Raw genomic sequence first — 22,240 nt, 5'->3', positions numbered from 1 at the left:
GTTCAAGGGCCAGGAACTCCCCCGGGGTGTACATTTTCTGCTTTTGTCTGAGATGAGCCCGAGGAGCTGGGAGAACAGACTGGTCAGCTGAGCCTGGAATGGCTTGTCCCTCCTTCCCGCAAGGCGGCTGGAGTTGGGCACACGCAGGCTGGCCACTCTGGAGCCGTGAGGGTGACCGCCAAGGTCGGGAGGGGTCAATCAGGTGGGAGGGCAGGCTCTATGCTTGCCTGAGTGTCTCCCCAGAGGCAAGATACTTCCCTGGGCAGGGCTGGAAGTCGTCCAGTTGTCATCCAGTTGTCAAAGCTGGATGGGAGACAGGTGGGGTGCAGGGCTGGGAGAACAGAGGGCCAAGAGCTGGCCGATTGGGGGCACCTGGGGCACTCAGTCAGTTAAACCTCTGCCTTTGTTTCAGGTCATGATCTCAGGGTCCTGGGATTGAGCTCCGCATCGGGCTCCCTGCTCAGTGAGGAGCCTGCTTCTCCCTCTGCTTCTGCTGCTGCTCCCCCTGCTTGTTCTCTCTCCTTCTGTTGAGTAAATAAATAAAATATTAAAAAAAAAAAAGAAGTTAGCCAATCAAAGCCACTTTGGAGAACTCACAGTGTCTCTGAAAACAAACACCAAAGAAACACCTTACTGGTTGCTTCCCTGTGGTGCCGTCCTAAGCAATTTGCTTGTATTTATTCATTTAATCCTACAACAGTGAAACCAATGTTAAACTATTTCCATTCTTATGTTATAGATGAGGAAACAGAAGGACACGAATGAAGTCACGTGCCGCAGGTCACACCACCACAGAGCGGCAGGGATGGAATTTGAGCAGGTTTTCCCTCCCCAGTCTGGCACCTGTGGCCACCTGTGGGGACCACACCAGTCCCGCACCACACTCACCTTCGGGTCCTCCCCTGCCTCAGGTCTCTGGAAAGCGGGTGGCCCCTGGAGCTGGAGGAGCTGTCCCAGGGATGACGTGGTCTCCGCACAAAGGCGATGTGAACAAGAGGAGGGGGCCACCAGGTAAAAGAAGCCAGTGACATCACCATTTACAGAATTCCGGGTGCTGGAGCGTTGGTTTTTGCAGTGTGGAGAGGAGGTAGATGAGCGGATGGGGTGAAGCTGCCCTGCGTTGTTCAGAGCTGGGCATTTCCCTCAGTGCTTGAGTATGGCTTTACCTGACTTTGTGCAGCAGGCGACGTGATCGCACAGGCCTTCTTGGGTTGTTCTTTGTGCACTTCTCTCCTCGGTCATCTCTGTTTTATCTGCACCTCTCACCCACCACGGCTGATGGCAGCCCAGGCCCCCAGTCATGCAGGTGGAACGGGATGCTGTACACAGCGACCGTGGGCTCCTGACCTGCTGTCCTTGTGCTGGTAGGAAGCACGCAGGAAGAGACAGCCACTCGGGGGGTTACGCGGTCAGAGTACCGTGTGAGCCCTCTGGACACTGCGTACGGCTCTCATCTCACACCAAGGAGACACACACCCTGTTCCGCTTCTTGTGTCCACTTAACAAGGCGTCTTTCCACAATAACACATAATGTAGCTCCCTTGCACTTCCAAAAAATTAATTTTTGTGGTTATTCATATGCTTTGTTTCAAAATCTGAAAGGCATAAAATAATGTCCCTTGAAAACCTCCCTCCCAGCCATCCAGCGCCTTCTTTCTCTGAATCTTTCCACGTATTGGCCACTAGAGGAGGCTCCAGGAGAAATCATTCCCCTCACCTTGCAGTTTTAAAAACACAAATGGTAATAATTTTTCTTTTTAAAGTAAGCCCTACACCCAACATGGGGCTTGAACTCACAACCCCAAGATCAACAGCACCTGCTTGACCCACTGCGGCAGCCAGGTGCCCCATAAATGGTAATAATTCATCTTAGAGAATTCCTTATTAGTACCTAATTAGTTCCTTATTAGTACCTAATGGACATACTCATTATTTTATACAGCGACACAGTATTTTATTCCATGAATGTATCAAACTTACTTAACTTACTTAACAAGAACATTTAGGTTGTTTCCATTTTTTAAGTGTCTGTTCTACCGGCTTAAATGAAAATGTATTTAATTAATTTAAATGAATACATATTTCAAAGAAATCTTATGTGTTAAGCTTTGTATTAGGCTTTGATAGTTAAAGTTTCAGGAACACGTATAGATTCTTGCCTTCGTGTAAATTATATTCCAATTACATTGCAGTTATATACTTTCTTAAAAAAGATTTTATCTATTTATTTGAGAGGGAGAAAGAGCAGAAGTGGGGTGGGGGGCAGGAGTGGAGGGAGAGAGAGAGAAGCAGACACCCCCCCCAGCAGGGAGTGGGGGGGCCCTCCTGCCCGATGGGGGGGCTTGATAGCAGCACCCTGAGATCATGACCTGAGCCGGAAGAGAGATATTCTAGTTATGTGTCGCCTAAGGGCACAAGTCACAGAGTGTCAGGCCACCATTTTCAACCTTTTGCTCTTCCATATAATTTGCTAATGAGTATTGGTCTGCTCGGGTCGGTTATACAATGTGAGGGGCCTGGTACTAGGTGAAACTCTGAGGCCCCTCGTCCAAACAGCATGAAAGAAGCCTTTCCTTTCTTGTGTGGGTTCGCTCGTGCCCTGTCTTGGTGGCACGTTCTCGTTTTTGCTATTTAATGTCACATTCCTTCAGGGACACCGATACTTGCCCTCGGCTTGTCTAGACAGGGGTGCATGCCTGACCCTTCCTTTCCCTCTGCCCTGACCCCTCCTGGGAAAACACAGTGCAGAGGGGGGCGGCCTCTCCTGGGGGCAGTGGGAGGCAGCTGAAAACCAGTCCCGCAGATGGGGGAAGCTTGACCAGCGAGACCAAGCTTGAGCCTGGGCTCCGAGGCGCTGGGGCAGTCTCTCCAGACTCACTTACAAAGCACACACTGGAAGGTGAGATGGCTGAGAATTTCAAGGTGACAACACAGCATGAGAAGCTCGACACCACAGCACCACAGTGCCTGGCTCCTCCTCGTCCTAAGCAGAGGGTGGTGTCTGTCCTGGACCAGTGCCCAGGAGGTTCACTGCCTTCCACATGAGGGGAGTAGCTAGTCCCAGGAGCATGTACATCTGTCATATTAGTAAGTCCCGATGAATTGCCGTGCACCAAGGTGTACCCTTTGTTCCAGTGCTGAGAGTCAGAGGCGTGGCTCCCCGTGAGCTGTGATCCTGCACAGAGAACACTCGGGGCTGTGTTCACGCCCCCACCCCCCCCCCTCCTTGATTTTTCTTCTGGGACTGCCTCTCGCGGTTTAACTATCAAGAGGAATTTGACTTTTTCCACTCTCCACTTTCGTGGCTCTATTTCTGTAGCATGTGTGTTTAAGTTGGTCTGGACAGTCCCGGAGGCCCAGTGACTGAGGGGCTGTACAGGGTCTGATTTCCATCCGTTTGACCAGGTGTTCCATAGGTGGGCGGGCCCGAATCAACCCGTCGCAGGTGACGAGCTGGGAGCTTGCGTGTCGCAGTGGTCAGGGGCCTTTGTGCACACTGCTGGGTTTACCTAAGAGACACCCACAGGGCAAAGGAAGAGGGGCAACAGTGTTCCGCCGAAGGCTTACATCGTACCTGTCAACATTTCCCCCAGTTTCGGGTCTTCCCTGTTACTATTTTGAAATTCAACAGTACTTTCCTCTTTTACAAAAAAAAAAGCATCCACCTTGTTCTAAGGGGAGCCAGGCACTTCGGCGAAATGGGTTGCTCCGCGGAAGCGTCAGCGAGCGGTTCTGTAGGTCCCGGTGGGGCAGAGCGGTCAGGTGCAGGCCCCGAGAGGCCCGTGCAGACCCACGCACCCGCCGGGCCTCCCATCCTTCCGGTTGCTGGACCGTCAGGCCGACGCCCATCAGGACGTTAGGCCAGGTAACCCCTATTCCCAGCTGTACGAGCCTGCAGGAATAGAATTCGTCTCCCCATCTTTCTCCCCCGGTCCAGTTCGCCTCCTTTTCGTCTTCGCTGCTCGCGCACAAGCAGTCAGGATCCACAGGTGGAGGCCCCAGCGCGCCCCGGTTCGCCCGGCAACAGTGACGTCATGACTCCACCGCCGAGAATTGGCTGCCGGAGCCTCCGGGGGCGGAGAAGAGGCGGCAGCATCCGCACCCACCGTTTGCCCGGCAACAGTGACGTCATGAATGCGCCGCCGACAATTGGCTGCCTGAGCCGGGGGCGAAGAAGAGGCGGCAGCATCCGCAGGCGGAGGCCGGAGCTTGTCTGGGGTTTGCCCGGCAACGGTGACGTCAAGTCCCCCGGCTGAGAACCGGCTGCCGAGCCTCTGGGGGCGGAGGAGAAGCGGCGCATTCGCAGGTGAGAGCCGCGCGGGGTCCGGTCCAGGTCGGCACCCCCTCCCGGTCTCCCCGCCGCGTCTCGGCCAGGACGCCGCGCACCCACCGGGCAGCAGCCCCTAACCCCGGGCCCGCCGGTCTCCACGGGACTGCGCGACGCTGTGGAACATTTTGGAACCGGGCAGCGGTCCTTCTGCCTGTCCTGTCGCTGCCTGGCAGTTACAGTCTTTCCCAGCAGAGAACACTGCGTGGGGGACCGTCGTCCTCTTGCAGCTCTGGCCCGGGAGTCCCGGTCCGGCAACTGGACGACCCTGCGTCCACACCCGGACGGTGCATAGAAGCTTGCACCTGAGCGTCGGATTAAAATTCCAGCCTCGGTTTCGCTAACTGTGGCCCGGGGTCTGTCTCCCCACCCCCACCCCGTGGGCTTGACGTGCGCAGTAAAGGAGACCCGGGGCACGTGGTGCTCGGCCGTGCCCGTCCTGCCCCTGCACCCTTTGGGACCATCCCAGCCGCCGCTGTGCACAAAAAGTGGGGCCGGGGAGCAGGACTTTGTCTCCTAGGCGGGTACGTAATAGAGGAAGTGTGCTGGAGGAGCGAGGGGCGGAGTGCACCCCAGCCTCTGTGTGCTCCTCCCGGTCAGGCTGTGGGCAGCTTCCTGCACTCTAGACTCAGAGATCAGTACTCACACTTGAACTTGATCTAGATCACGCCAATCTGCTGACTCAGACATCAGTGGTTCTGAACTCTGGATCAAGGGCTTGTGTGCTGATGAGGCCCTTCAGGGTCCAGGCTGGCCTGGGGTGGGGGGTGGCTGTCTTGAATGGACAGGGAGTGGCTTTGCTGCTTTTCAGGGCCAGACACAAAGGTAGATCACTGGGGCCAGCGTCCCCTCCCTCCCCTCCCTGCCCCTTCTCTCCCTGTTACTAGCTGGACTCATAGATCCAGGAAAAGTGTCAGTCCTGTGCACCATCCACGCCCCTGCTCCCCAAAGGACACAGGTCTCTGCCTCTAGGCCAGGGTGTACATGGGGACAGTGAACAAACCTGGCGACCACTTGGGGATCCTTTGAGTGCAAATTAGGAAGCTGAAGTCCACATTTTAAAACCTGAACCAAGCCAGGGGCACCTCTGACTCTTCATTTCGGTTCAGGTCCTGGTCTCAGGGTCCTGAAATCAGTCCCGTGTTGGGCTCTGCCCTGAGTGGAGATTTGTCCCCAGATTCTCTCTCTCTCTCTTTCTCCCTCTGCTCCTCTCCACCCCTTCTCTCTCAAATAAATGAGTACATCTTTAAAAAAATAAAAATAAAAACTTGAGCCAAATCAAATTGAACTAAACTGAGTCCTTTTGTTGAACCTTCTTTTGAACATAGTAATAACTTTTTTTTTTTTTAAGATTTTATTTATTTATTTGACAGAGAGAGATCACAAGTAGACGGAGAGGCAGGCAGAGAGAGAGAGAGAGGGAAGCAGGCACCCTGCTGAGCAGAGAGCCCGATGCGGGACTCGATCCCAGGACCCTGAGATCATGACCTGAGCCGAAGGCAGCGGCTTAATCCACTGAGCCACCCAGGCGCCCGAACATAGTAATAACTTTATTTTCAAAGAAATGTGGAATGTTTAGTTTCTAAACCTGAAAAATGTTTATTTTTGTGTATTTGTTTTCCTTTTTCCCTATTTAAAAATGTAAATTCAGTTAATTAACATATAATGTATTATTGGTTTGAACAAACCGTTTGACAGCCATTTTGACCGACCAGGGACTTGGTTCCCATTTGCGGCTGATTCTCAGCAGCAGGGGAAATGGTCTTACTAAGTTACCCCATAAAGAAGGCAAACGTACTTATGGTTTTACCCCAGAAAAACTACTCTGTGTGTCTGTGTGTTGGGGGCGGGCAATTATGTTAATATGTTTGTAAGATTTTTAATATGCTTCTTGAAGCTGTTGATTCAGTTACTGACTTGCTGGCACCCCACAAGCCTAAGCAGCTCAGTTAGCCAGCTACTGTCATTTCCTTCACCGGGATCCTGCTTCTTAAGAAGCCAGTAAGAGCTGATGGGGACGGGTGAGTGTGGAATTGAATGTGGATGTGTGTGTGTCTGGGGGCGGGGTGGGGGGGGGATGTGGACGCAATAGCTTTGGGTTGCTATGGTTCTACTTTTTATTTATTTATTTATTTATTTATTTATTTATTTATTTATTTGACAGAGAGAGATCACAAGTAGACACAGAGGCAGGCAGAGAGAGAGAGAGAGAGAAAGAGGGAAGCAGGCTCCCTGCTGAGCAGAGAGCCCGATGCGGGACTCGATCCCAGGACCCTGAGATCATGACCTGAGCCGAAGGCTTAATCCACTGAGCCACCCAGGCGCCCCTGGTTCTACTTTTTAAAAATGGTCTTTGTAATTTTTTTTTTTTTTTTGAGTTACCAGCAGGGACCTGCTTCTTAGGGGAAATGCTCGATTTTGGACGGGACCGAAGGCTTGCCTGGTCACTGGCGCCATCTACTGGTTACACTGACTTACTGCTCCGACGAGGGACCGTGGCCGGCGCAGGGTCCCCCGACCTGCCTGAAGATCAGTGGCAGGTGAGACCGCGCAGGGGCCGTCCCTGAAGTTTGCCCACGACTTACACTTACTGGCCTATTGACCCACCGATGAAGTCTTGTTCGAGGACCCTCTGCTGTGTAACATCCTGAATCAAGTGCCAGTCGGGGGAGGAAATACTGTTTTGCCCTCATGTGGTTTTTAACGTCCTCAAAACGGCTTTCTATGGTTGTCCCTGTCCCTTACAGTAAGGTGCAATCAATAAGTGGATCCAATAGTTGTACTGGGAGGAGGATACTGAGGCCAGCAGAGCTGAGAGGAGCCCAAGGTGGGCCAGACCCAGCAGCCCGAGCTGCAGGTGCCGACGGGCCCTCTGCCAGGCATGCGAGCTGGGTGGGGCAGAGGGGCACAGGCTTGCTTTATTCCTGGTGTTTCGTCGGGAACCATGACCTAGTGGTTCCCTAGCCTTCCTCCACCATTTCTTTATCTTTTGTTGTGGTTTCTATATCTTCTTATTTCTTGCCCCAGCTTGAACTCTGTTTGGAGATGTGATTTTTAGCAACAAAGCTAAATTTATGCACAATTCATTTCTGTTATTAATTGAATATATTTTATTTTTTTTAATTTTTTAAAAGATTTTTTTTTATTTATTTGACAGAGATCACAAGCAGGCGGAGGGACAGGCAGAGAGAGAGGAGGAAGCAGGCTCCCTGCTGAGCAGATAGCCCGATGCGGGGCTCGATTTCAGGACCCTGGGATCATGACCTGAACCGAAGGCAGAGGTTTTAATGCACTGAGCCACCCAGGCGCCCCAATTGAACATATTTTAAAGATTTTATTTATTTGAGAGAGAGAGAGAGACAGCGCGAGCACATGAGTGAGCACAAGCAGTGGGGAGGGGCAGAGGGAGAAGCAGACTCCACACGTGGGAAATGAGGTATGTATAAGGTTATTCAAACAGATTTTTTAAAAACTTTTTTATTTTATTTTATTTTTTATTTATTTGACAGAGAGAGATAGATCACAAGTAGGCAGAGAGGCAGGCAGAGAGGAGGGGGGAAGCAGTCTCCCTGCTGAGCAGGGAGCCCAATGCGGGGCTCGATCCCAGGACCCTGAGATCATGACCAGAGCCGAAGGCAGAGGCTTAACCCACTGAGCCACCCAGGAGCCCCTCAAACAGATTTTTTTTTTTTTAAATTATTTATTCATTTGTCAGAGAGAGAAAGCACAAGCAGGGAGAGCAGGAGAGGGAGAAGCAGACTCCCCGCTGAGCCGGGAGCCTGAGGTGGGACTCGATCCCAGACCCTGAGATCATGATCTGATCTGAAGGCACACACTCAACCAACTGAGCCACCCAGGTGCCCCTGAAGTGATTCAATGCAGTGTGTTTGTAATTGCAGATCACAAACGTCTTAGGGTCTATTGAACGTGGACTGATTAGGTAAACTATGAGACCCCCACGCAGTGGAGACTATATTTAAGTCATCCCTGCCCCCCACGTGGGGCTCAAATTCATGACCCTGAGATCAAGGATCACTGGTTCCTCCAACCTAGCCAGCGAGGGGCCCCCAGGCCGTCTCTTCTGGGTCCACTGTGAAGCGTCTGAGCTGAGACGCGCCCAGGGTGAAGTTAGGGGCCTGCCGGCAGCTCCCTGTTTCAGAGAGCCTCTGTGGGCCAGCGACTCTCACATGCTGACTGGTCAGTCAGTCCCTATGACCCCAGCAGGAGGGACACACTATTGTCCCCACTCTAAGAATGCGGAAGGCGAGGGGTACAGAGGGGCCAAGTAGTGTTGTGTGAATCTCGGAGAGGTAGCTTCTGGGGAACTTGCTGGCCAGTTTGGACTTGGGTGCAGGAGCCGTGCCCGGATAGAAAAGATCTGAGAGTCCGGGTATAGCACTCGGACAGGAGGTTCACAGCCTCCCTGAGCTTCTGCTTCCCACACTGGGGCGTTCCGAGTTGCACCTGGCAGAGGATGTGGCGAAGTGCGCATCCTGGGCTGGGAAATTGGGAAAACCCCAGGATTCTCTTTGTAAGTCGACCACACATTCAGTGAGTGCCTGCTACCTTCGTCCGCTGACACACAGACCCTTCCTCTCTTGGAGGACTGGATCATCGTTCGTCTTCCATCTACTTCTCTCCCAGAATAAAATTTTAAGCACTAGCAGTTGTCAGTGTCTCAGGCTTACCAAGCACTCTAGCTTGTCTGAGCCTCATACCCACATCCTGGAGCGAGTGAGCGACAGGGCATCTCAGGAAGGCCTCGGGAATGGCACACACAGCAGACCAGCAAGAGGTCCTCAGGCTTGGAAACTGCTGAGATGACCCGCACTGTGCAGTGAAAACTGATTATTGAGTCAGAAGATGTTTTTGTTGCATGGTCTCTCACGACGCTTCCGTCCAGGTGGCAGGCGCTGTGCCGTGGCTGTGGGGAGGACGCGAGAACCCTGCTCAGTGTCCCTGCTCCCACGGAGCTTAAGGCCCGGTCAGGAGGCAGGTATTACATACATGGTTCTAGAATTGAAAAGCAATGACCGCTGAGGTGAGTGTTTTGGATGGTGAAGGCTGTGCTGGGAGAGACCCTGGCTGGGTGGGGTGGGGTGGGGTCTGTTGGGAGGGGAGAAGACGGCAGGGGCGGTCCGGGCTGCCTGCTCCCACAGTGCGTGGGCAAGGTGTGGGCAAGGCGCAAGGACGCAGTTGGCCGGGATGGCTAGAGCACCAGGAGCAGGAGGGAGGAGCAGAGGTCTAGGCTGCAGCTCCAGGCTGTAGGCACGGGCGTTGTGACCTTGGGGGTGTCCTTCCACCTTTCTGAGCTGCAGCTTCCTCTTCCGAAAATGCATCATAGTCATAGCAGAGCGCCCCGGAGAGGCCGGGAGGGTTAAGACGGATGATGTGAGTGGCTCCTAAGTCACGCACTGGGAAGGTGTCTTGGGGCCGACGGAGGGGTCACAGATGCCGAAAGCATCCGGAGGTGTGTATGAGTCATGCTGACTTTCCGAGTTTCAGAGGGACAGGGAAGGAGGAGTTAAAACCTGCAGGTGTTGGTTTGCTCTAGATCGCTAGACCTAGACCTGCTCGCGCCTGTCCCAGGCTTTCCTCTCTGCTCAGATTAGGATTGTCCATTTGGGTCCCTGGACAGGGCAGGACCCACCCCACACGCGGCAGTAGTGTCACAGTTTTCCATACAGGGCCATCATGAGGGATCCGGGCTGGTGTTTTTATGGCTTTTCCATGAGTAGAATCTCTAGTCTGTTGCCTCAGATTTGTTCACTTGACTCCTAAAACCTCCTTCGTAAATCTTTGCTTGTGTTTGTACACTCATTTCCACACACCCTATTCTGTAATTCCAAAACCCACAGTGCTCTGAAAATCAAAAATGTCGTTTCTGACTCATTTGGTGGCAAGACCAGATGTGAAGTTCTTCAGTCTTTGCTAACTGCACCTAATGTCAACAATCATGTATTTCAGGGTGCCTGAGTGACAGTCAGTCGAGTGACTGACTCTTGGTTTTGGCTCCCGTCTCGAGCTCAGGGTCCTGAGGTTGAGCCCCGCATGGGGCTCCAGACTCAGGGAAGAATCTGCTTGAGTTGTCTCCCCCTCCGTCTGCCCCTTCCACTTATGCTCTCTCTCAAATGAATGAATAAGCTTAAAAAAAATTGCAGAAATGTGATTGTGTCCTTACAGATGTCATACCTATACACACACCTCAGAGTGGAGTTCTCAGCATTCCATGGTTTCTACTAGAAAAATGTGGTGATGTGTCTTTTTTCTCTGAGTATTTGGCTAGCATGCTAGTGTGGTCTGAATAAGTGAAAAATCATGATCAGTTCTTAATCTTTTTTAAAAGAAAAATTGTATTGATTTGACAGAGAGAGCGCGTGTGCACAAAAGCCAGGAGTGGGGCAGAGGGACAGGGAGAAGCAGGCTTCCCGTTGAGCAGGGAGCCCGATGCAGGACTTGATCCCAGGACCCTGGGATCATGACCTGAGCCGAAGGTCAGCGCCTTACTGAGGCCCCAGGTGCCTTCACTGTCACTCCTTGAACTGGACATAGGGAGAGAGAAATCTGTTGCAGCCAAATGCACAAGCACAGACCTTACAAACGCGATGTCCAAGTGCACACATGCCTGATGGCCCGTAGGGTTTGTGGGCTGGCGCCACTATTCATACCTGCTCGAGACTTCGTTATGTGTATTTAACTAAACATAAGATGGGTTGGTTTTGAAATCTTAAAAATCCGATCCTCTTGTAGTTCCAGGAATAGAAATATTCACGACATTTGTCTGTGAGAACTGACTCCTTTCTCAATCTGTTGCCCTGGCCTCCCCTGCCCTTCAGGAGGGATAGACAAGCTTTTTTCCTTTCTGTTGTGTAGGCCAGCCTAGCATTTTGGGACACTGTGTTTGCTTCCTTACCACGAAGGCCTCCCTTACAGAGGAGTTAGTCACAGAAGCTTCGACTCTGAAATCCGGCGATGGAGACGGTGCTGCCCCTGACCGGAGCATCTGGTGGGAGGGGAGGTGGCACGAGGGCTGGAACTGCCCTGTGGCTCCTGCATCTCCCTGAGGTTTCTGATCGCACCCTGGGTTTCCCTGTGTGTGCCAGGAAGGTACGCTAGGGGTGACAGTCACTCTGCCGGCTCCTCTTCCCAGCACAAAGCCCCAAGGCGGGCCCAGTTGAGAGCACACAACAGGACTAGAGCTGGGCATGGGGAGCAGTTGCGAGCATTTGCCGAAGAACGGTTTCCCTTACCCCCGGACTCCCTCCTGGCAGTGCGGCAGCAAGGGTTCCAGCCTTTAGGAGAAGGCCAAGTTGAGGCGTGGCTTGTAATTAACTCCATGTTTGAAGTTTAAGCTTTTGTCCCTTCGAGTTTTCTCCACTGCACGAGCTGTGTAGGACAGAAGAGAGTCCTTGAAGATGTGACTCTCACCTGAATACGCCCCCCACCACAGACCACTCCTCACTAATTTGGATGGGAAGCACCGGGATGCTCCTTGAGCTCTGACAAGAATGCCTCGGGGTTGGGTCAGGGAAGGGCCTTGAGACTCAATCTCGGAACACAGGGGAAGAATTTGGAAACAGACTAAGGGGCTTGAGTTCAAATATTGGTTCTGTCAGTTTCATAGCTGGGTGACCTCTGATTTGTACTGTTTTCCCAGATCACAGCTCACCGGTCTCCAAACTAAGGACCTCATATCTACTTTGCTTGGCTGGGTAAGAATGATGTGAGCTGTCCTCTGAAAGGACCCAGCACCCAGCACCCAGCACCCAGCAGAGCATCCTTAATTCAGCTACCTTGGTTAATGTTACCAGGGCATGTGGGGTGTTAAAGTTCTGGGCTCTAATCTCTACATGTTCGGCAGAAGACAGGAAAGGAAGAAGTAGGTTGGGAGATAAAAGGAACAGGAAGACGGGTCCTGTTCTCAGGTAATCTGAGCAGGAATGCTACCATCTCTGAAACATATCCAAAACTGTAAAAGGTCGTGTCACCAAGGCACAAGGACTAGGGGATGGGATTGAGCGGGTCCTTCCCAGAGGAGAGTGTTTGCTGCTTGGTGTGGAAGGCCAAGGAGTGGATTGGCCCTGGGAGTGCGGGGTTGGGATACTGATGAGGGAAGACTTCAGCGAGTGTCCCGAGGGACGAGGGACGTGGGCCTGGGTCTGGGAACGGACACTGAGGAGGAAACAGTGTCAAAGGAGGAAGTGGCAGCTATTGTGGGAGAAAGTGAGCAGTTTCAAACTGCTTAGGACAGTTACAAAGAAAACGTAAATGATTAGAAAGGTAACACTAGTAAAACATCTGAGCAAAAGCTGACTAACACCACCACCGGGAAGGAGGCCGATAATGCACGGCCTGCTGGGCGATTACTATTATTCTGATGCGTTTTCTTCCAGCTTTTAAACACATATACCACAGTTGTACGCATTTTGTATTCTGCTTTTCCTTCCTCAAACTGTCGTATTTTCCCCTGGTCATGTCATTAGCTCCTCTCTTACGCATGTTTTCATATCTCTTCCTTTGGATGGATACGTTCCAATGTATGAAACCAATACTCTGTGATTTGGACGGGACGGTGGTTTCCTTTTCTGCTTTAGCACTGCAGCGTGGCCAGAAATACCACCAGAATAATATTCCATTTCACAGAACCACAGATTCCTCTGCCAGGGGGCATTCCATCCTCCCACCCCCTCACTTCAGCATGGCAAAGCAGCCAGGACTTGGGGGAGGCCAGAGACGAGTGGCCAGAATGAAGATGAGACGGGACCTTGAGAACTCATTTGCAGGCTCCTGAGAGGGCGTCTGTGCAGAGCCTCCGAACAGAAAGGCCATGCTGGGTCTGGGAAGGGCATCCTCTGGGCCAGCAGCCAGGACCACACAGTAGCCCAGAGAGATGGTGTTCTCCAGGCCAGACAGCCGAACTAGCCCCAGACTGGGCGCAGGCAGGAAACGGCTTCTTTTCAGAGAAGTCTGGGAAATCTCTCACCCTGGTGCTGAGAACTTTATTTTCCTTGGCACACACATTTTTTGGTCCTGCCCTGCAGAGAGGACAGCCGGCCACTCAGAGGAGGGTGGCTGTTGCTTTGAGTGGTTAGAAATCCTGCCCTAGTCTCTTCTGCCCATTTTCTAGTTCAGTGGGTCTCAACCACTCCCTCGGGAATGTTTTTAAAAAGCTGTGGGCTCTTCTTGTGTAATTACAGAGATGAGGGGAGCCACTGTTGCCATTGAGGAAAGAAATTCTTCCGAGCATAGCCTGCACAGTGAATCGTCCCCCATCCAGAATCTCAAGTGTCCCCTAGGGCCTTCATGTAGGTGAAAACCTGTGTTTAATTATCTAAGCCTAGAAATTAATACTGTTTGAAAGATGGTATTAATATACAATGAACTTTCTAGGAATGCAATTACAGTTCTGTGTAAATTTAGGGAAGAATGACTTGGCTACCAAGAGTTGTTCAACATTTTGTGACATCACATAACGGACGGCAGCACGCTGCAGGTGCTGGGCACCTGTGCCCAGCACCTGCAGAGTTGCACACCTGTGAGTCTGCCTCCTTCCTGATTACGATCTCCAGCGTAGTCAGGGCTCAACACCCACACCATAGAATGGGGCTCATGCTCATGTTCTCGTAGTACAAATTATTGCTTTCCATTGCCCCCTTATGGCACAGGTAGGGAATCATGTTGACCTTTACTAGTTACGTGTGTAGGTAGGTTGTATCATTTATGAATTTCAATTCAGTGTACAAAGGATTCACTGGGAAGGCTGAAGGCCGAGACCCTCAGTTCCCATCAGCCTCACGCTATCCGCCTTTCCCCACCTCTTTTGCGACCAGCCCGAAGTGAGCTTCCCCCCCCCCCCCGCCCCCAAGGAGTCCCCTGTCTCCTCTAGCAGCCCAGACTCACTCCCATGAACACACACACACAAACACACACGCCCTTCCCTCCCATGAACACACACACTCGCGCACAGCCTTACCACCGCACAAAGGCCAGGAGCCCGAGGGAACTGTCCAGAGGCCTGCAAGTCCCCGCAGGCTCCCGGCTCCGGCTCCCCACTACCCAGAAATCCTGACAGGCCCGGCCGGAGTGAAGGAAGACACGGTTGGCTCCAGCCCGCTGCAGGCTCCTTTGTCTCCCTTTTCCCCTTCTTCTACTTCCATTTCTCTGCGGACGCTCCCCTCCCCGGCTTTCGCCTCCGGTCCTCCCCCCAGCTGCCCGCCCAGGGCAGCTAGGCAGAGCGGCTGGGCCGCGGGAGGCGCTCGAGGCAACCGGCCTTCACCCGCCTCCTCCGCCCTTCGCGGTCTGACCTCAGCTTCTCCTCTCCCTCCCACCTGCCTCGTTCCCCTCGTGGCCCCGGCCCCCGCCTCCCTGCTCTCACGCCGGTCCGGAGCGGCCTCCTCCTCGTGCAGCCGTCCTTCTCCACCTGCAGCCCCGATTGCCAGCCCCGCACCCGCTCCTCCGCCTTCCGCTCGGGGCCCCTCGCCCCCACCCGGCTCCGGTGCGCGCCCCAGCCTCCCCCCCAGCCCGCCGCCGCCAACCCCCCGCCCCACCGCCCGCCACCGTGGGCGGTCCAGGGCGGGGCCGGGATCCGGGGCGGCTCCCGGGGTTCGGCTTGTGGGAGGCGCCCTCGCCTCGGTCTCCCCCTCCCTCCCCCCGCCCTGTCTTCTCCGCACCCTCCTTCCTCCCTCCGCCCGGAGCCTCCCCCGGTCCCCGGCGCCGCCTCCTTCGCTCCCGGCTCCCGCGGCCGCCGCCGCCCCGGGAAGGAGAGACCGGGGTGGGGTTTGTGGGAGCGGAGGGGAGCGAGACCCTGGCCGGGCAGGAACGCGGATTCGCGGGGAGGAGGGCTGGGAGGAGGGGAAGGCTGAGGAGAAAGGAGGGGGAGCGGGAGGAGCGGCCGGGCCTGGGGCCTAGAGGCCGGGAGAGCCGGGAAGCCGGGCCGGCGCGCCGAGGTAAGAGCCGGGCCGGGAGCCGGGCTCGGAGAGGGGCGCGCGGGGGAGGGCCGCGCCGGGGCGCGCGGGGCAGCGGCCGGGGCGCGCGGGGACGTGGGGCTCGGAGAGCCGCGGGGGCCGGGGGAGAGGAGGTGGTTAGAGGTGGAGTCCCGGGAGGGTGGGGGGCCGAGGGAGGCAGGAGGAGGGTGGGGACAGGCGCTCTCTCCTCCCCCCTCTCCCCGCGCCGGGCTCCGCCCCCGCCTCCTCCGCGGGGCGCGCGTCTGGTCCGCAGGCGGAGCCGGGTCGGAGCCGGGTCGGAGCCCGCGAGGCCCGGCGAGCGAGGCCGGGCGGCAGCATCCCCCCACCACCACCCGCACGCCGGGTTGGGCCGCACCGGCGGAGCTCCGTCCGGTCCTCACGGCCGCTTGTCACTCAGATGCTGCTGCTGCTGCTGCTGCCGTTGCTGCCACCGCTCTTCCTCCGGCCCCCGGGCGCGAGCGGGGCGCAGACCCCCAACGCCACCTCAGAAGGTGCGCCTTCACCGGCGACCTCGGGCACCCCCACCACTCCGCTGTCCTTGCACCCCTTTTCTGGTCCTCATTACTATCCCGTCAGCCCTACATAGATAGCATCCCCGCCTGGCCATCCTGTCCGCCCGGCCCCACGTCAACACCCCTGACCCCCTTTCCCTCACCCCGCCTCTGACCCAGCACTCCTTCTTCTCTGCCCCACGTCACTGCATCGGCCACCTTTCGGTGACCCTGCATTGTTTTCTAGACCCCACCCCTCCTTCTTGCCCACACTGCTGCCTGGGTAGAGGAGAAGCCCCCCTTTACTCTCCTCCTAATTTACTCAGAAATCCTCCTATAGCCTGTTTGACCAGGCTCACTGCACACTGTACCCTTTCACGAATTCCCAATCTTCCCACTACCCCCAGACAGCGCGCTTCCCTCCTCACTTGTGAGCTCTCATTGGCCTTAACCCTTGCTCAGGGCTCTCTGTCCTTTTAGCCCAGGGTTCTGCACCCATCCCCCTGCATCCCACCTGGGCTCTGGTCTGCCACCTGCCCACTGACCACGCCCTAGGCTCCTGTGCTTCCCGAAGCTGACTCTGCCCGCCTCCCACCCCTCTCTGACTCCTGGGACTCACCCCTCAGGTTGCCAGATCATACACCCGCCTTGGGAAGGGGGCATCAGGTACAGGGGCCTGACTCGGGACCAGGTGAAGGCTATCAACTTCCTGCCCGTGGACTATGAGATTGAGTATGTGTGCCGGGGCGAGCGCGAGGTGGTGGGGCCCAAGGTCCGGAAGTGCCTGGCCAACGGCTCCTGGACCGACATGGACACGCCCAGCAGATGCGGTGAGTAGCCTGGGAAAGCCCCTCTTCTCTTCAAGACCCTTCCTCTTCCTGCCTCAAACTTAGCATTATTGCTTACAAGTCAGCACTTTAAATCCATTGCAACAAAATCCAGATTTGTTTATGGAGCAGACACTGTGTGAGAAGGATTTTACTATGCGCACTTCGAGGGAGTCAAGTTAGCAGCGCACACCTTTCATTTCATCTCATCCTCCCTGCGTTAGGCCACGGACCCTGTGATAAAATGCTCATCTTGTGAGTTCTTTTCTTTGAGGAGGATTAGTGGCAGATTGTGCAAAAACACTCAGAATGATTTCGTGGCATTTTTGAATACCTCTGTCTCCAACGCAGAGATCATATACCCACAAAGCAAAACCCAGTTTGACATTAGTGTAAGTCAGCTATAACAAGGAAGGTAAATCTGATTGTGCATCTAAAGTTACATCCATCCGCCAGGGACCCGCCCACTGCCAGGGACCCGCCCACTGACGCTGACTTTGAAGAGACCCTTTCTGTGTGCTTATAGCTCCATCTCGGGTTCCTACCTCGAAAAGGCTTTTTCCTTTTTCTTGTTGGTAATGTGTGGATGCTTGCAGGCTTCAGGCGGGAATGGAAGCTAGAGAGGCAAGTCCTTTGCACCCGTGATTTCCTGCAGAGGAGGACGCTTGAGGCCCCAAGCCCTAATCGGAGGCCCCTCCCTGCTCTTTAAGGGGAAGGAGCCTTCCCCAACGTGCCTCTCTTTCTCATTTTTCGTATCTCTCCACAGTCCGAATCTGCTCCAAGTCCTATTTGGCCCTGGAGAACGGGAAGGCTTTCCTCACGGGTGGGGACCTCCCCGCTCTGGACGGAGCCCGGGTGGATTTCCGATGTGACCCTGACTTCCATCTTGTGGGCAGCTCCAGGAGCATCTGTAGTCAGGGCCAGTGGAGCACTCCCAAGCCGCAGTGCCAGGGTGAGGGACTGGCCGCCTGCTTGCCGCTGAGGGCGCTTGCTGAGGACGGGAGAAGGGTGGGAAGGGTGGGCGGGAAAGGATGGGGAGCTGTGCAAGATGGGAGGCTTTGGGGGACTGGAGGTGAAAACCTAACTCTTCTTCCCCTCCCACCTGTCTCCAGCCCCCTTCTGCAGTCCCCAGTGCCCACTTTACCTACACTGGGGCTTCCTTCCTCTACCTCCCTCTTTTTATATCTCCTCCCTGCTCCCAAATCTTCACATGTTCTCTTTTCCTTTTTGAGTCTCACCCTCTATTACCTTTCTTAAGGCTTGAATACTCCAGTTTCCCCTAGCCTCAGTCCCTTTCTCTAAACTTAGAGCTTTCTATGCATAACTCTCCTCTACAACTGATTCCTCTCCATTTGTTATATAACTGGATTATTGTAAAGACTCAGAAATAAATCATATGTCATACTTAGAAAAAATGTTAAGATTGGAAAGAATATCTGGGGTGGAAAATTATCAGGGTAAAAATTAAAAAGACTTAAAATTGGGGGCAGAACTGTCAGAGCACTAAGGACCACCCAGGGATGGGGGAGGGGAAAGGGACAGTCCTTTTCTGGAATTCTCAGACAACCCCCATCATTCCCAAGGGACTCAGTCTTGTGTCCAACACCTTTTTTGGGCATTTCGTTCTGCAGAATCCCCCCTTTCCTAGGCACCCAGATTCTCCCTTTGTAGTCTTCTCTGAGGGATACAGGCATACCTCATGCTTCCCCCACTCTTGTAGACTCTTTCAAGGTTCTGGACCTGGCTTTCCTCCCTTAATGTAATTATTCTGCGTGTAGTTTACCATTCCATTCCGGAAATTGAGAGCCCCAACCGGGGGTGGGTTTACCATGAAGCTACTGCGGTTTAAGTGTCAGGGACCCTCATTCACACAGGGTTCTTCTTGTGCTGTAATATAATGTGTTCGCATGGTCATAGCTTTCGTAAAAAATGCAAAAGTAAGATTTTAAAGGCAATGGTTTAAAATCAATTGTATTTGTATTTTTTTCTCTTAAAGAGAGACCCCTGCATTTAATAATATTTAGGCTCCACAAAACCAGGATCTGCCCGTGTCTTAGCTGTTGGCACTCCTGTCTCAAATTCTGTTGTCCTATGAAAAATAAAAGAAGAAAACCGGCAGGTCCTGACCCACAGCCCCACCTTGCTCTTATCCCCAGGCACCCTCCCCTCAGAAACGCAGGCTTCTGCTCTACCCCGTCCTCTCCGGCCTGGACAGGTGTGGGAGGGGGCTGGGGATCTGGCCGGGGAAGCTGGGCGCCAGTGGTAACTCTTCTCTGATCCCCGTCTTTCCTGCTGCCAGTGAATCGAACGCCGCACTCAGGTGAGATCATAAACCCTCATCTCGCGCACTGCAACCCCCTTGCCCCCCACTCTTCACCCTCCATCCCCAGGGGTCCTGCCCCGAGGCTGTGGGGTCTCGTCCTTCTGCCCCCGACCCGCCCCCGTCCTAGTTCGCGGCCGCCCCTTCTTTCCCTACCTGTTTTCTGCCTCCAGTGCAGGTTTTCTGCGAGGCTGCGGTCCCTCCCAACTCCCCGCTTGGCTGCCCTGCCCCGGGCTCCGCCTCCTCCCAGACTCCGCTCGGGCCAAAGGGCAGAGCCGGGCCGGCGGCTGGGGGCGCGGGCAGACCCCGCGCGTCCGCCGCCTGCTCCCCGCGGGCTTCCGCCGGGCGACCCCGGACGCCCCGCGCTGACGTCTCCCCCCGGCCGGGCCTGACTCTCCCCGCTTCGGCTCCTCCGCACGGCCGTCCCTTCCCTCCACCTCCACCCTTCCCCTTCTCGAAGCTCCCATCCCTTCCCGAGCTCTGTCTCCCCAGACCCCGGTTCCCAGCCTCCGCCCCATCACTCCCCTTCACGCCACCCCCTTCCCACCCAACCACCTCTCTCCTAAGCCGCTGCCATCGCCCTGTCCCCCGCACCCTCAGCCCTGCGCCCCATCCATCCACACCCCCGACTGAGACGCGCGCGTCCCACCGCCGTTCTGCGCGTCTCCATCCCCGGTTCCCCGGAGCTTCGGCCCACCCCGCCCTCCCGGCACGCCCCTTCCCCTCTCGGCTCCTCCCCGGCCGCCCCTTAGGTGGGACCCCCGCTTCCCCGTCCAGGCCTCTTCCGCGGGGGGTCGCGTCCTCCTCCCCTCCCCGCCCCTCCCCTCCGCCTGTCGTTCCCACGGCGGCGCGCACCTCCCTCCCCGCCCCTCCCCCCCCCCCCCCCCCCCCCCCCGCAGCTGCCGCGCGCCGCGCGTGACGTCAGGGCCCCCTCCCAGCCTGCCATCTCCTCCTCCTCCTCCTCCCCTCGGTCGGTCAGTCAGTCCGCGAGGAGAGTCCGCGGTGGAGGTGGCGGTGGCCGTGGCGGGAGCTGGAGCCGCGGGGGCCCTAGGAAGCCGACCTTCCCCGCTTCCCTGGGGCCCTCGCCCCCTCCTCCCTACACAAGCCGAGATGGAGGCGCCTCCTCGACTCCCCCTCAGCAGCCCTCCCCAGGAAAAGTGTCCCCCCTGAGCTCCTCCCCCTCCCCAAACAGCCCCTCTCCCTCCCGGCCATGGGTCCGGGGGTCCCCGCTCCCCGGGTGCGGTGGCCGCTGCCGCTGCTGGTGGTGATGGCGACGGGGGTGACTCCGGTGTGGGCCTCCCACTCCCCTCATCTCCCGCGGCCTCACCCGCGGGTCCCCCCGCACCCCTCCTCAGAACGGCGCGCAGTGTACATCGGGGCGCTGTTCCCCATGAGCGGGGGCTGGCCCGGGGGCCAGGCCTGCCAGCCCGCGGTGGAGATGGCGCTGGAGGACGTGAACAGCCGCAGGGACATCCTGCCGGACTATGAGCTCAAGCTCATCCACCACGACAGCAAGGTAGCCCCGGACGTGGGAGCGGGCGGGCGGCGGGGATCTGGGGGGCAGGAGCCAGCCGCGCGCGCCTCGGTCCGAGGGACTCCGGATTGCGAAGCAGACCCTTCCCACGTGTGACTAGCCGGAGAGGGGCTGGGGGTGCGCAAGCCTGGGGACAGTCATAGGGGCTGCAGGTTCAAGATGAGGGTCTAGGGGCTTAGGAGGGTGAATCAGGCTGTGAGGCAGACCCTTCTGCTCCCCAGGACGCAGGGAAGTGGGGGGAGGGTTGGGGAGACTGGTGGTGGATTTAGGGTACAAGCTGATCTTGGTCCCGGGGAGTCAACTAACCCTGGGATGGGTTCCGGGGTTGGAGGAGGTGTCAGGGGTGAGCTGGAGGAGGGTTTCTGATTTACCATGGTAACAAGGTAATCTTGGCAGCAGGTTGGGACCCAATAAGGAAAAATTTGAGGGACTAGAGCGCTCTGGTTTATTTGTCACAACAGACAGTGGGGTAGCTGTGAGCCCTGTCCTGCCGAGGATTCCCAGACTGTGGGATATGTGGCATATCATGTTCTGGAAAAGCGAATGGTCCGGGGCTGGGCAGAGGCACTGGGAAAATGAGCGGATTAGAGGTCCACGCAGGAACCCTCACAGTTGCGTGGGGGAAAGGGGGGTGTCTGGACAGAGGCAGGAGAGGGAGCAGGAAAGAATGGTAGTAGGGGAGGGGGCGATGAGGAAGTGTGGGACAGAGCTCAATTCTTGGGCGTCCTGTGGAACTTGGGTCTTAAGTTTATCTTCCTTACGGTATTGTGGCCTCCAAGATGTGAGGAGGAAAGTAGGATGTAGGGTGAGGGTGGTGGGGAAGAGAGGAAAGGGAAGGAAAGAACATCTGGGTTGGGTGGCACAGGGTGGCCCCATAATACTTTCCCACCCTATCCCCTGTGAGTGACTGGGAATGTGGGGAAGGACGTGGCACAGGGAAGGAAAGAGACTTGGGACCTCAAATTTATCTTCTCTGACATGCGGCCCCCAGCCTCCCACAGGGCTGGAGGAGAGGAGAGTGGAGGGCAGAGGTGAGGTTGTGGTCATTTCTCCTGGGTGGACCCAGGATGTGTCCTCATTCTTTTGAGCAGCTGTCTGCACCGAGAAATAGGTTTGTGAGGGAGGAGCGGGCGGAGTGGGGTTGAAGGTGGGGTGCCTGGAGAAAAGAGAGCACAAGCACTGTTAGCAGCTTGGAGAGAGGACTTCAAACCCCTCCTGACACTTTGGCAGGGATTTCCAAACTTCTGTGTACACAAGATTCACCAGAGGACTGGGTTTAAAACAGATTCGACGAACTCCATGGTCAGGAATGAATCCCAAGAATCTGCATTTTTACCATTATTCGTCCTGTCCTGGTGTGCCTTAGTGGCTGCCCCTAGGGTCCTTGTCAATGAGCAGCAGTACCAGGAAAAAAAATGAGGTGTTGTGGGGAGAGGCAGGGAGAGGAGCAGAGGGTTGGGTCTGCTGGAGGGTGGGAGCCTGCAGTGGGAGGGATGGGTGCCAGGGTCAGGAGAGGGGGTCACAGGGATCCTGGGAGCCCCATAGCCCCATGTGTGAGCTCAGACTCATGCTCTGGGACAGGTGACTCCCCGGAGGTGCTGGGGAGCAGATGGGGGGCCTGGGAAAAGGGAGATGGAAGAGAAACTGGAAGAAGCAGGGAGGGAGAGCGGAAAGCAGGCAAACTGGAATGTGTGGTTTCCTGCCTGCAAATCCGGAGCCTTCGCAGAAGACAGAGCAGGCTGAGAGGAAGTCTGTTGGGGAGGGGGTGAGAATCAGG

The 22,240-nt window shown here is 55.6% G+C and overlaps 1 protein-coding gene and 3 long non-coding RNA genes across 6 annotated transcripts in view; 3 read left to right on the top strand and 1 right to left on the bottom strand.

Moving 5' to 3' along the window:
* Nucleotides 1-697: 697 nt before the first annotated feature.
* LOC125101933 (uncharacterized) lies at nt 698-2,202 on the top strand. The gene is made up of 2 exons (XR_007127980.1): nt 698-820; nt 912-2,202. It is a non-coding gene; the product is annotated as an uncharacterized LOC125101933 (long non-coding RNA).
* A 1,488-nt stretch (nt 2,203-3,690) lies between these two features.
* LOC125102133 (uncharacterized) lies at nt 3,691-7,446 on the top strand. Of its 2 annotated transcripts, XR_007128060.1 has the most exons (3): nt 3,691-4,851; nt 6,237-6,348; nt 6,706-7,446. It is a non-coding gene; the product is annotated as an uncharacterized LOC125102133 (long non-coding RNA). The 2 variants fall into 2 exon arrangements; XR_007128061.1 differs by lacking the exon at nt 6,237-6,348 and having other exon boundaries at nt 3,691-4,306.
* A 1,088-nt stretch (nt 7,447-8,534) lies between these two features.
* Nucleotides 8,535-15,003, bottom strand: LOC125102132 (uncharacterized). The gene is made up of 4 exons (XR_007128059.1): nt 14,703-15,003; nt 11,578-11,713; nt 10,520-10,627; nt 8,535-9,817 (listed from the first exon to the last, which is right to left on the bottom strand). It is a non-coding gene; the product is annotated as an uncharacterized LOC125102132 (long non-coding RNA).
* Nucleotides 15,004-22,240, top strand: part of GABBR1 (gamma-aminobutyric acid type B receptor subunit 1) — a 27,004-nt gene continuing 19,767 nt past the window's right edge. The window contains exons 1-6 of one of the 2 annotated variants that reach the window (XM_047732882.1): nt 15,004-15,273; nt 15,689-15,782; nt 16,409-16,612; nt 17,376-17,561; nt 18,909-18,929; nt 20,285-20,445. In XM_047732882.1, coding sequence (XP_047588838.1) covers nt 15,689-15,782; nt 16,409-16,612; nt 17,376-17,561; nt 18,909-18,929; nt 20,285-20,445 — 666 coding nt within the window. In that variant the 5' untranslated portion in view covers nt 15,004-15,273. The remainder of the gene's footprint in view (nt 15,274-15,688; nt 15,783-16,408; nt 16,613-17,375; nt 17,562-18,908; nt 18,930-20,284; nt 20,446-22,240) is intronic. The other variant, XM_047732883.1, reaches the window with a different exon arrangement.

The sequence above is a fragment of the Lutra lutra genome, chromosome 6 (genome assembly GCF_902655055.1).
Source record: "Lutra lutra chromosome 6, mLutLut1.2, whole genome shotgun sequence".
NCBI lineage: Eukaryota > Metazoa > Chordata > Mammalia > Carnivora > Mustelidae > Lutra > Lutra lutra.
The sequence above is the reverse complement of the archived record's forward strand: the minus strand, read 5'-3'. Positions and strand labels throughout refer to the sequence as shown.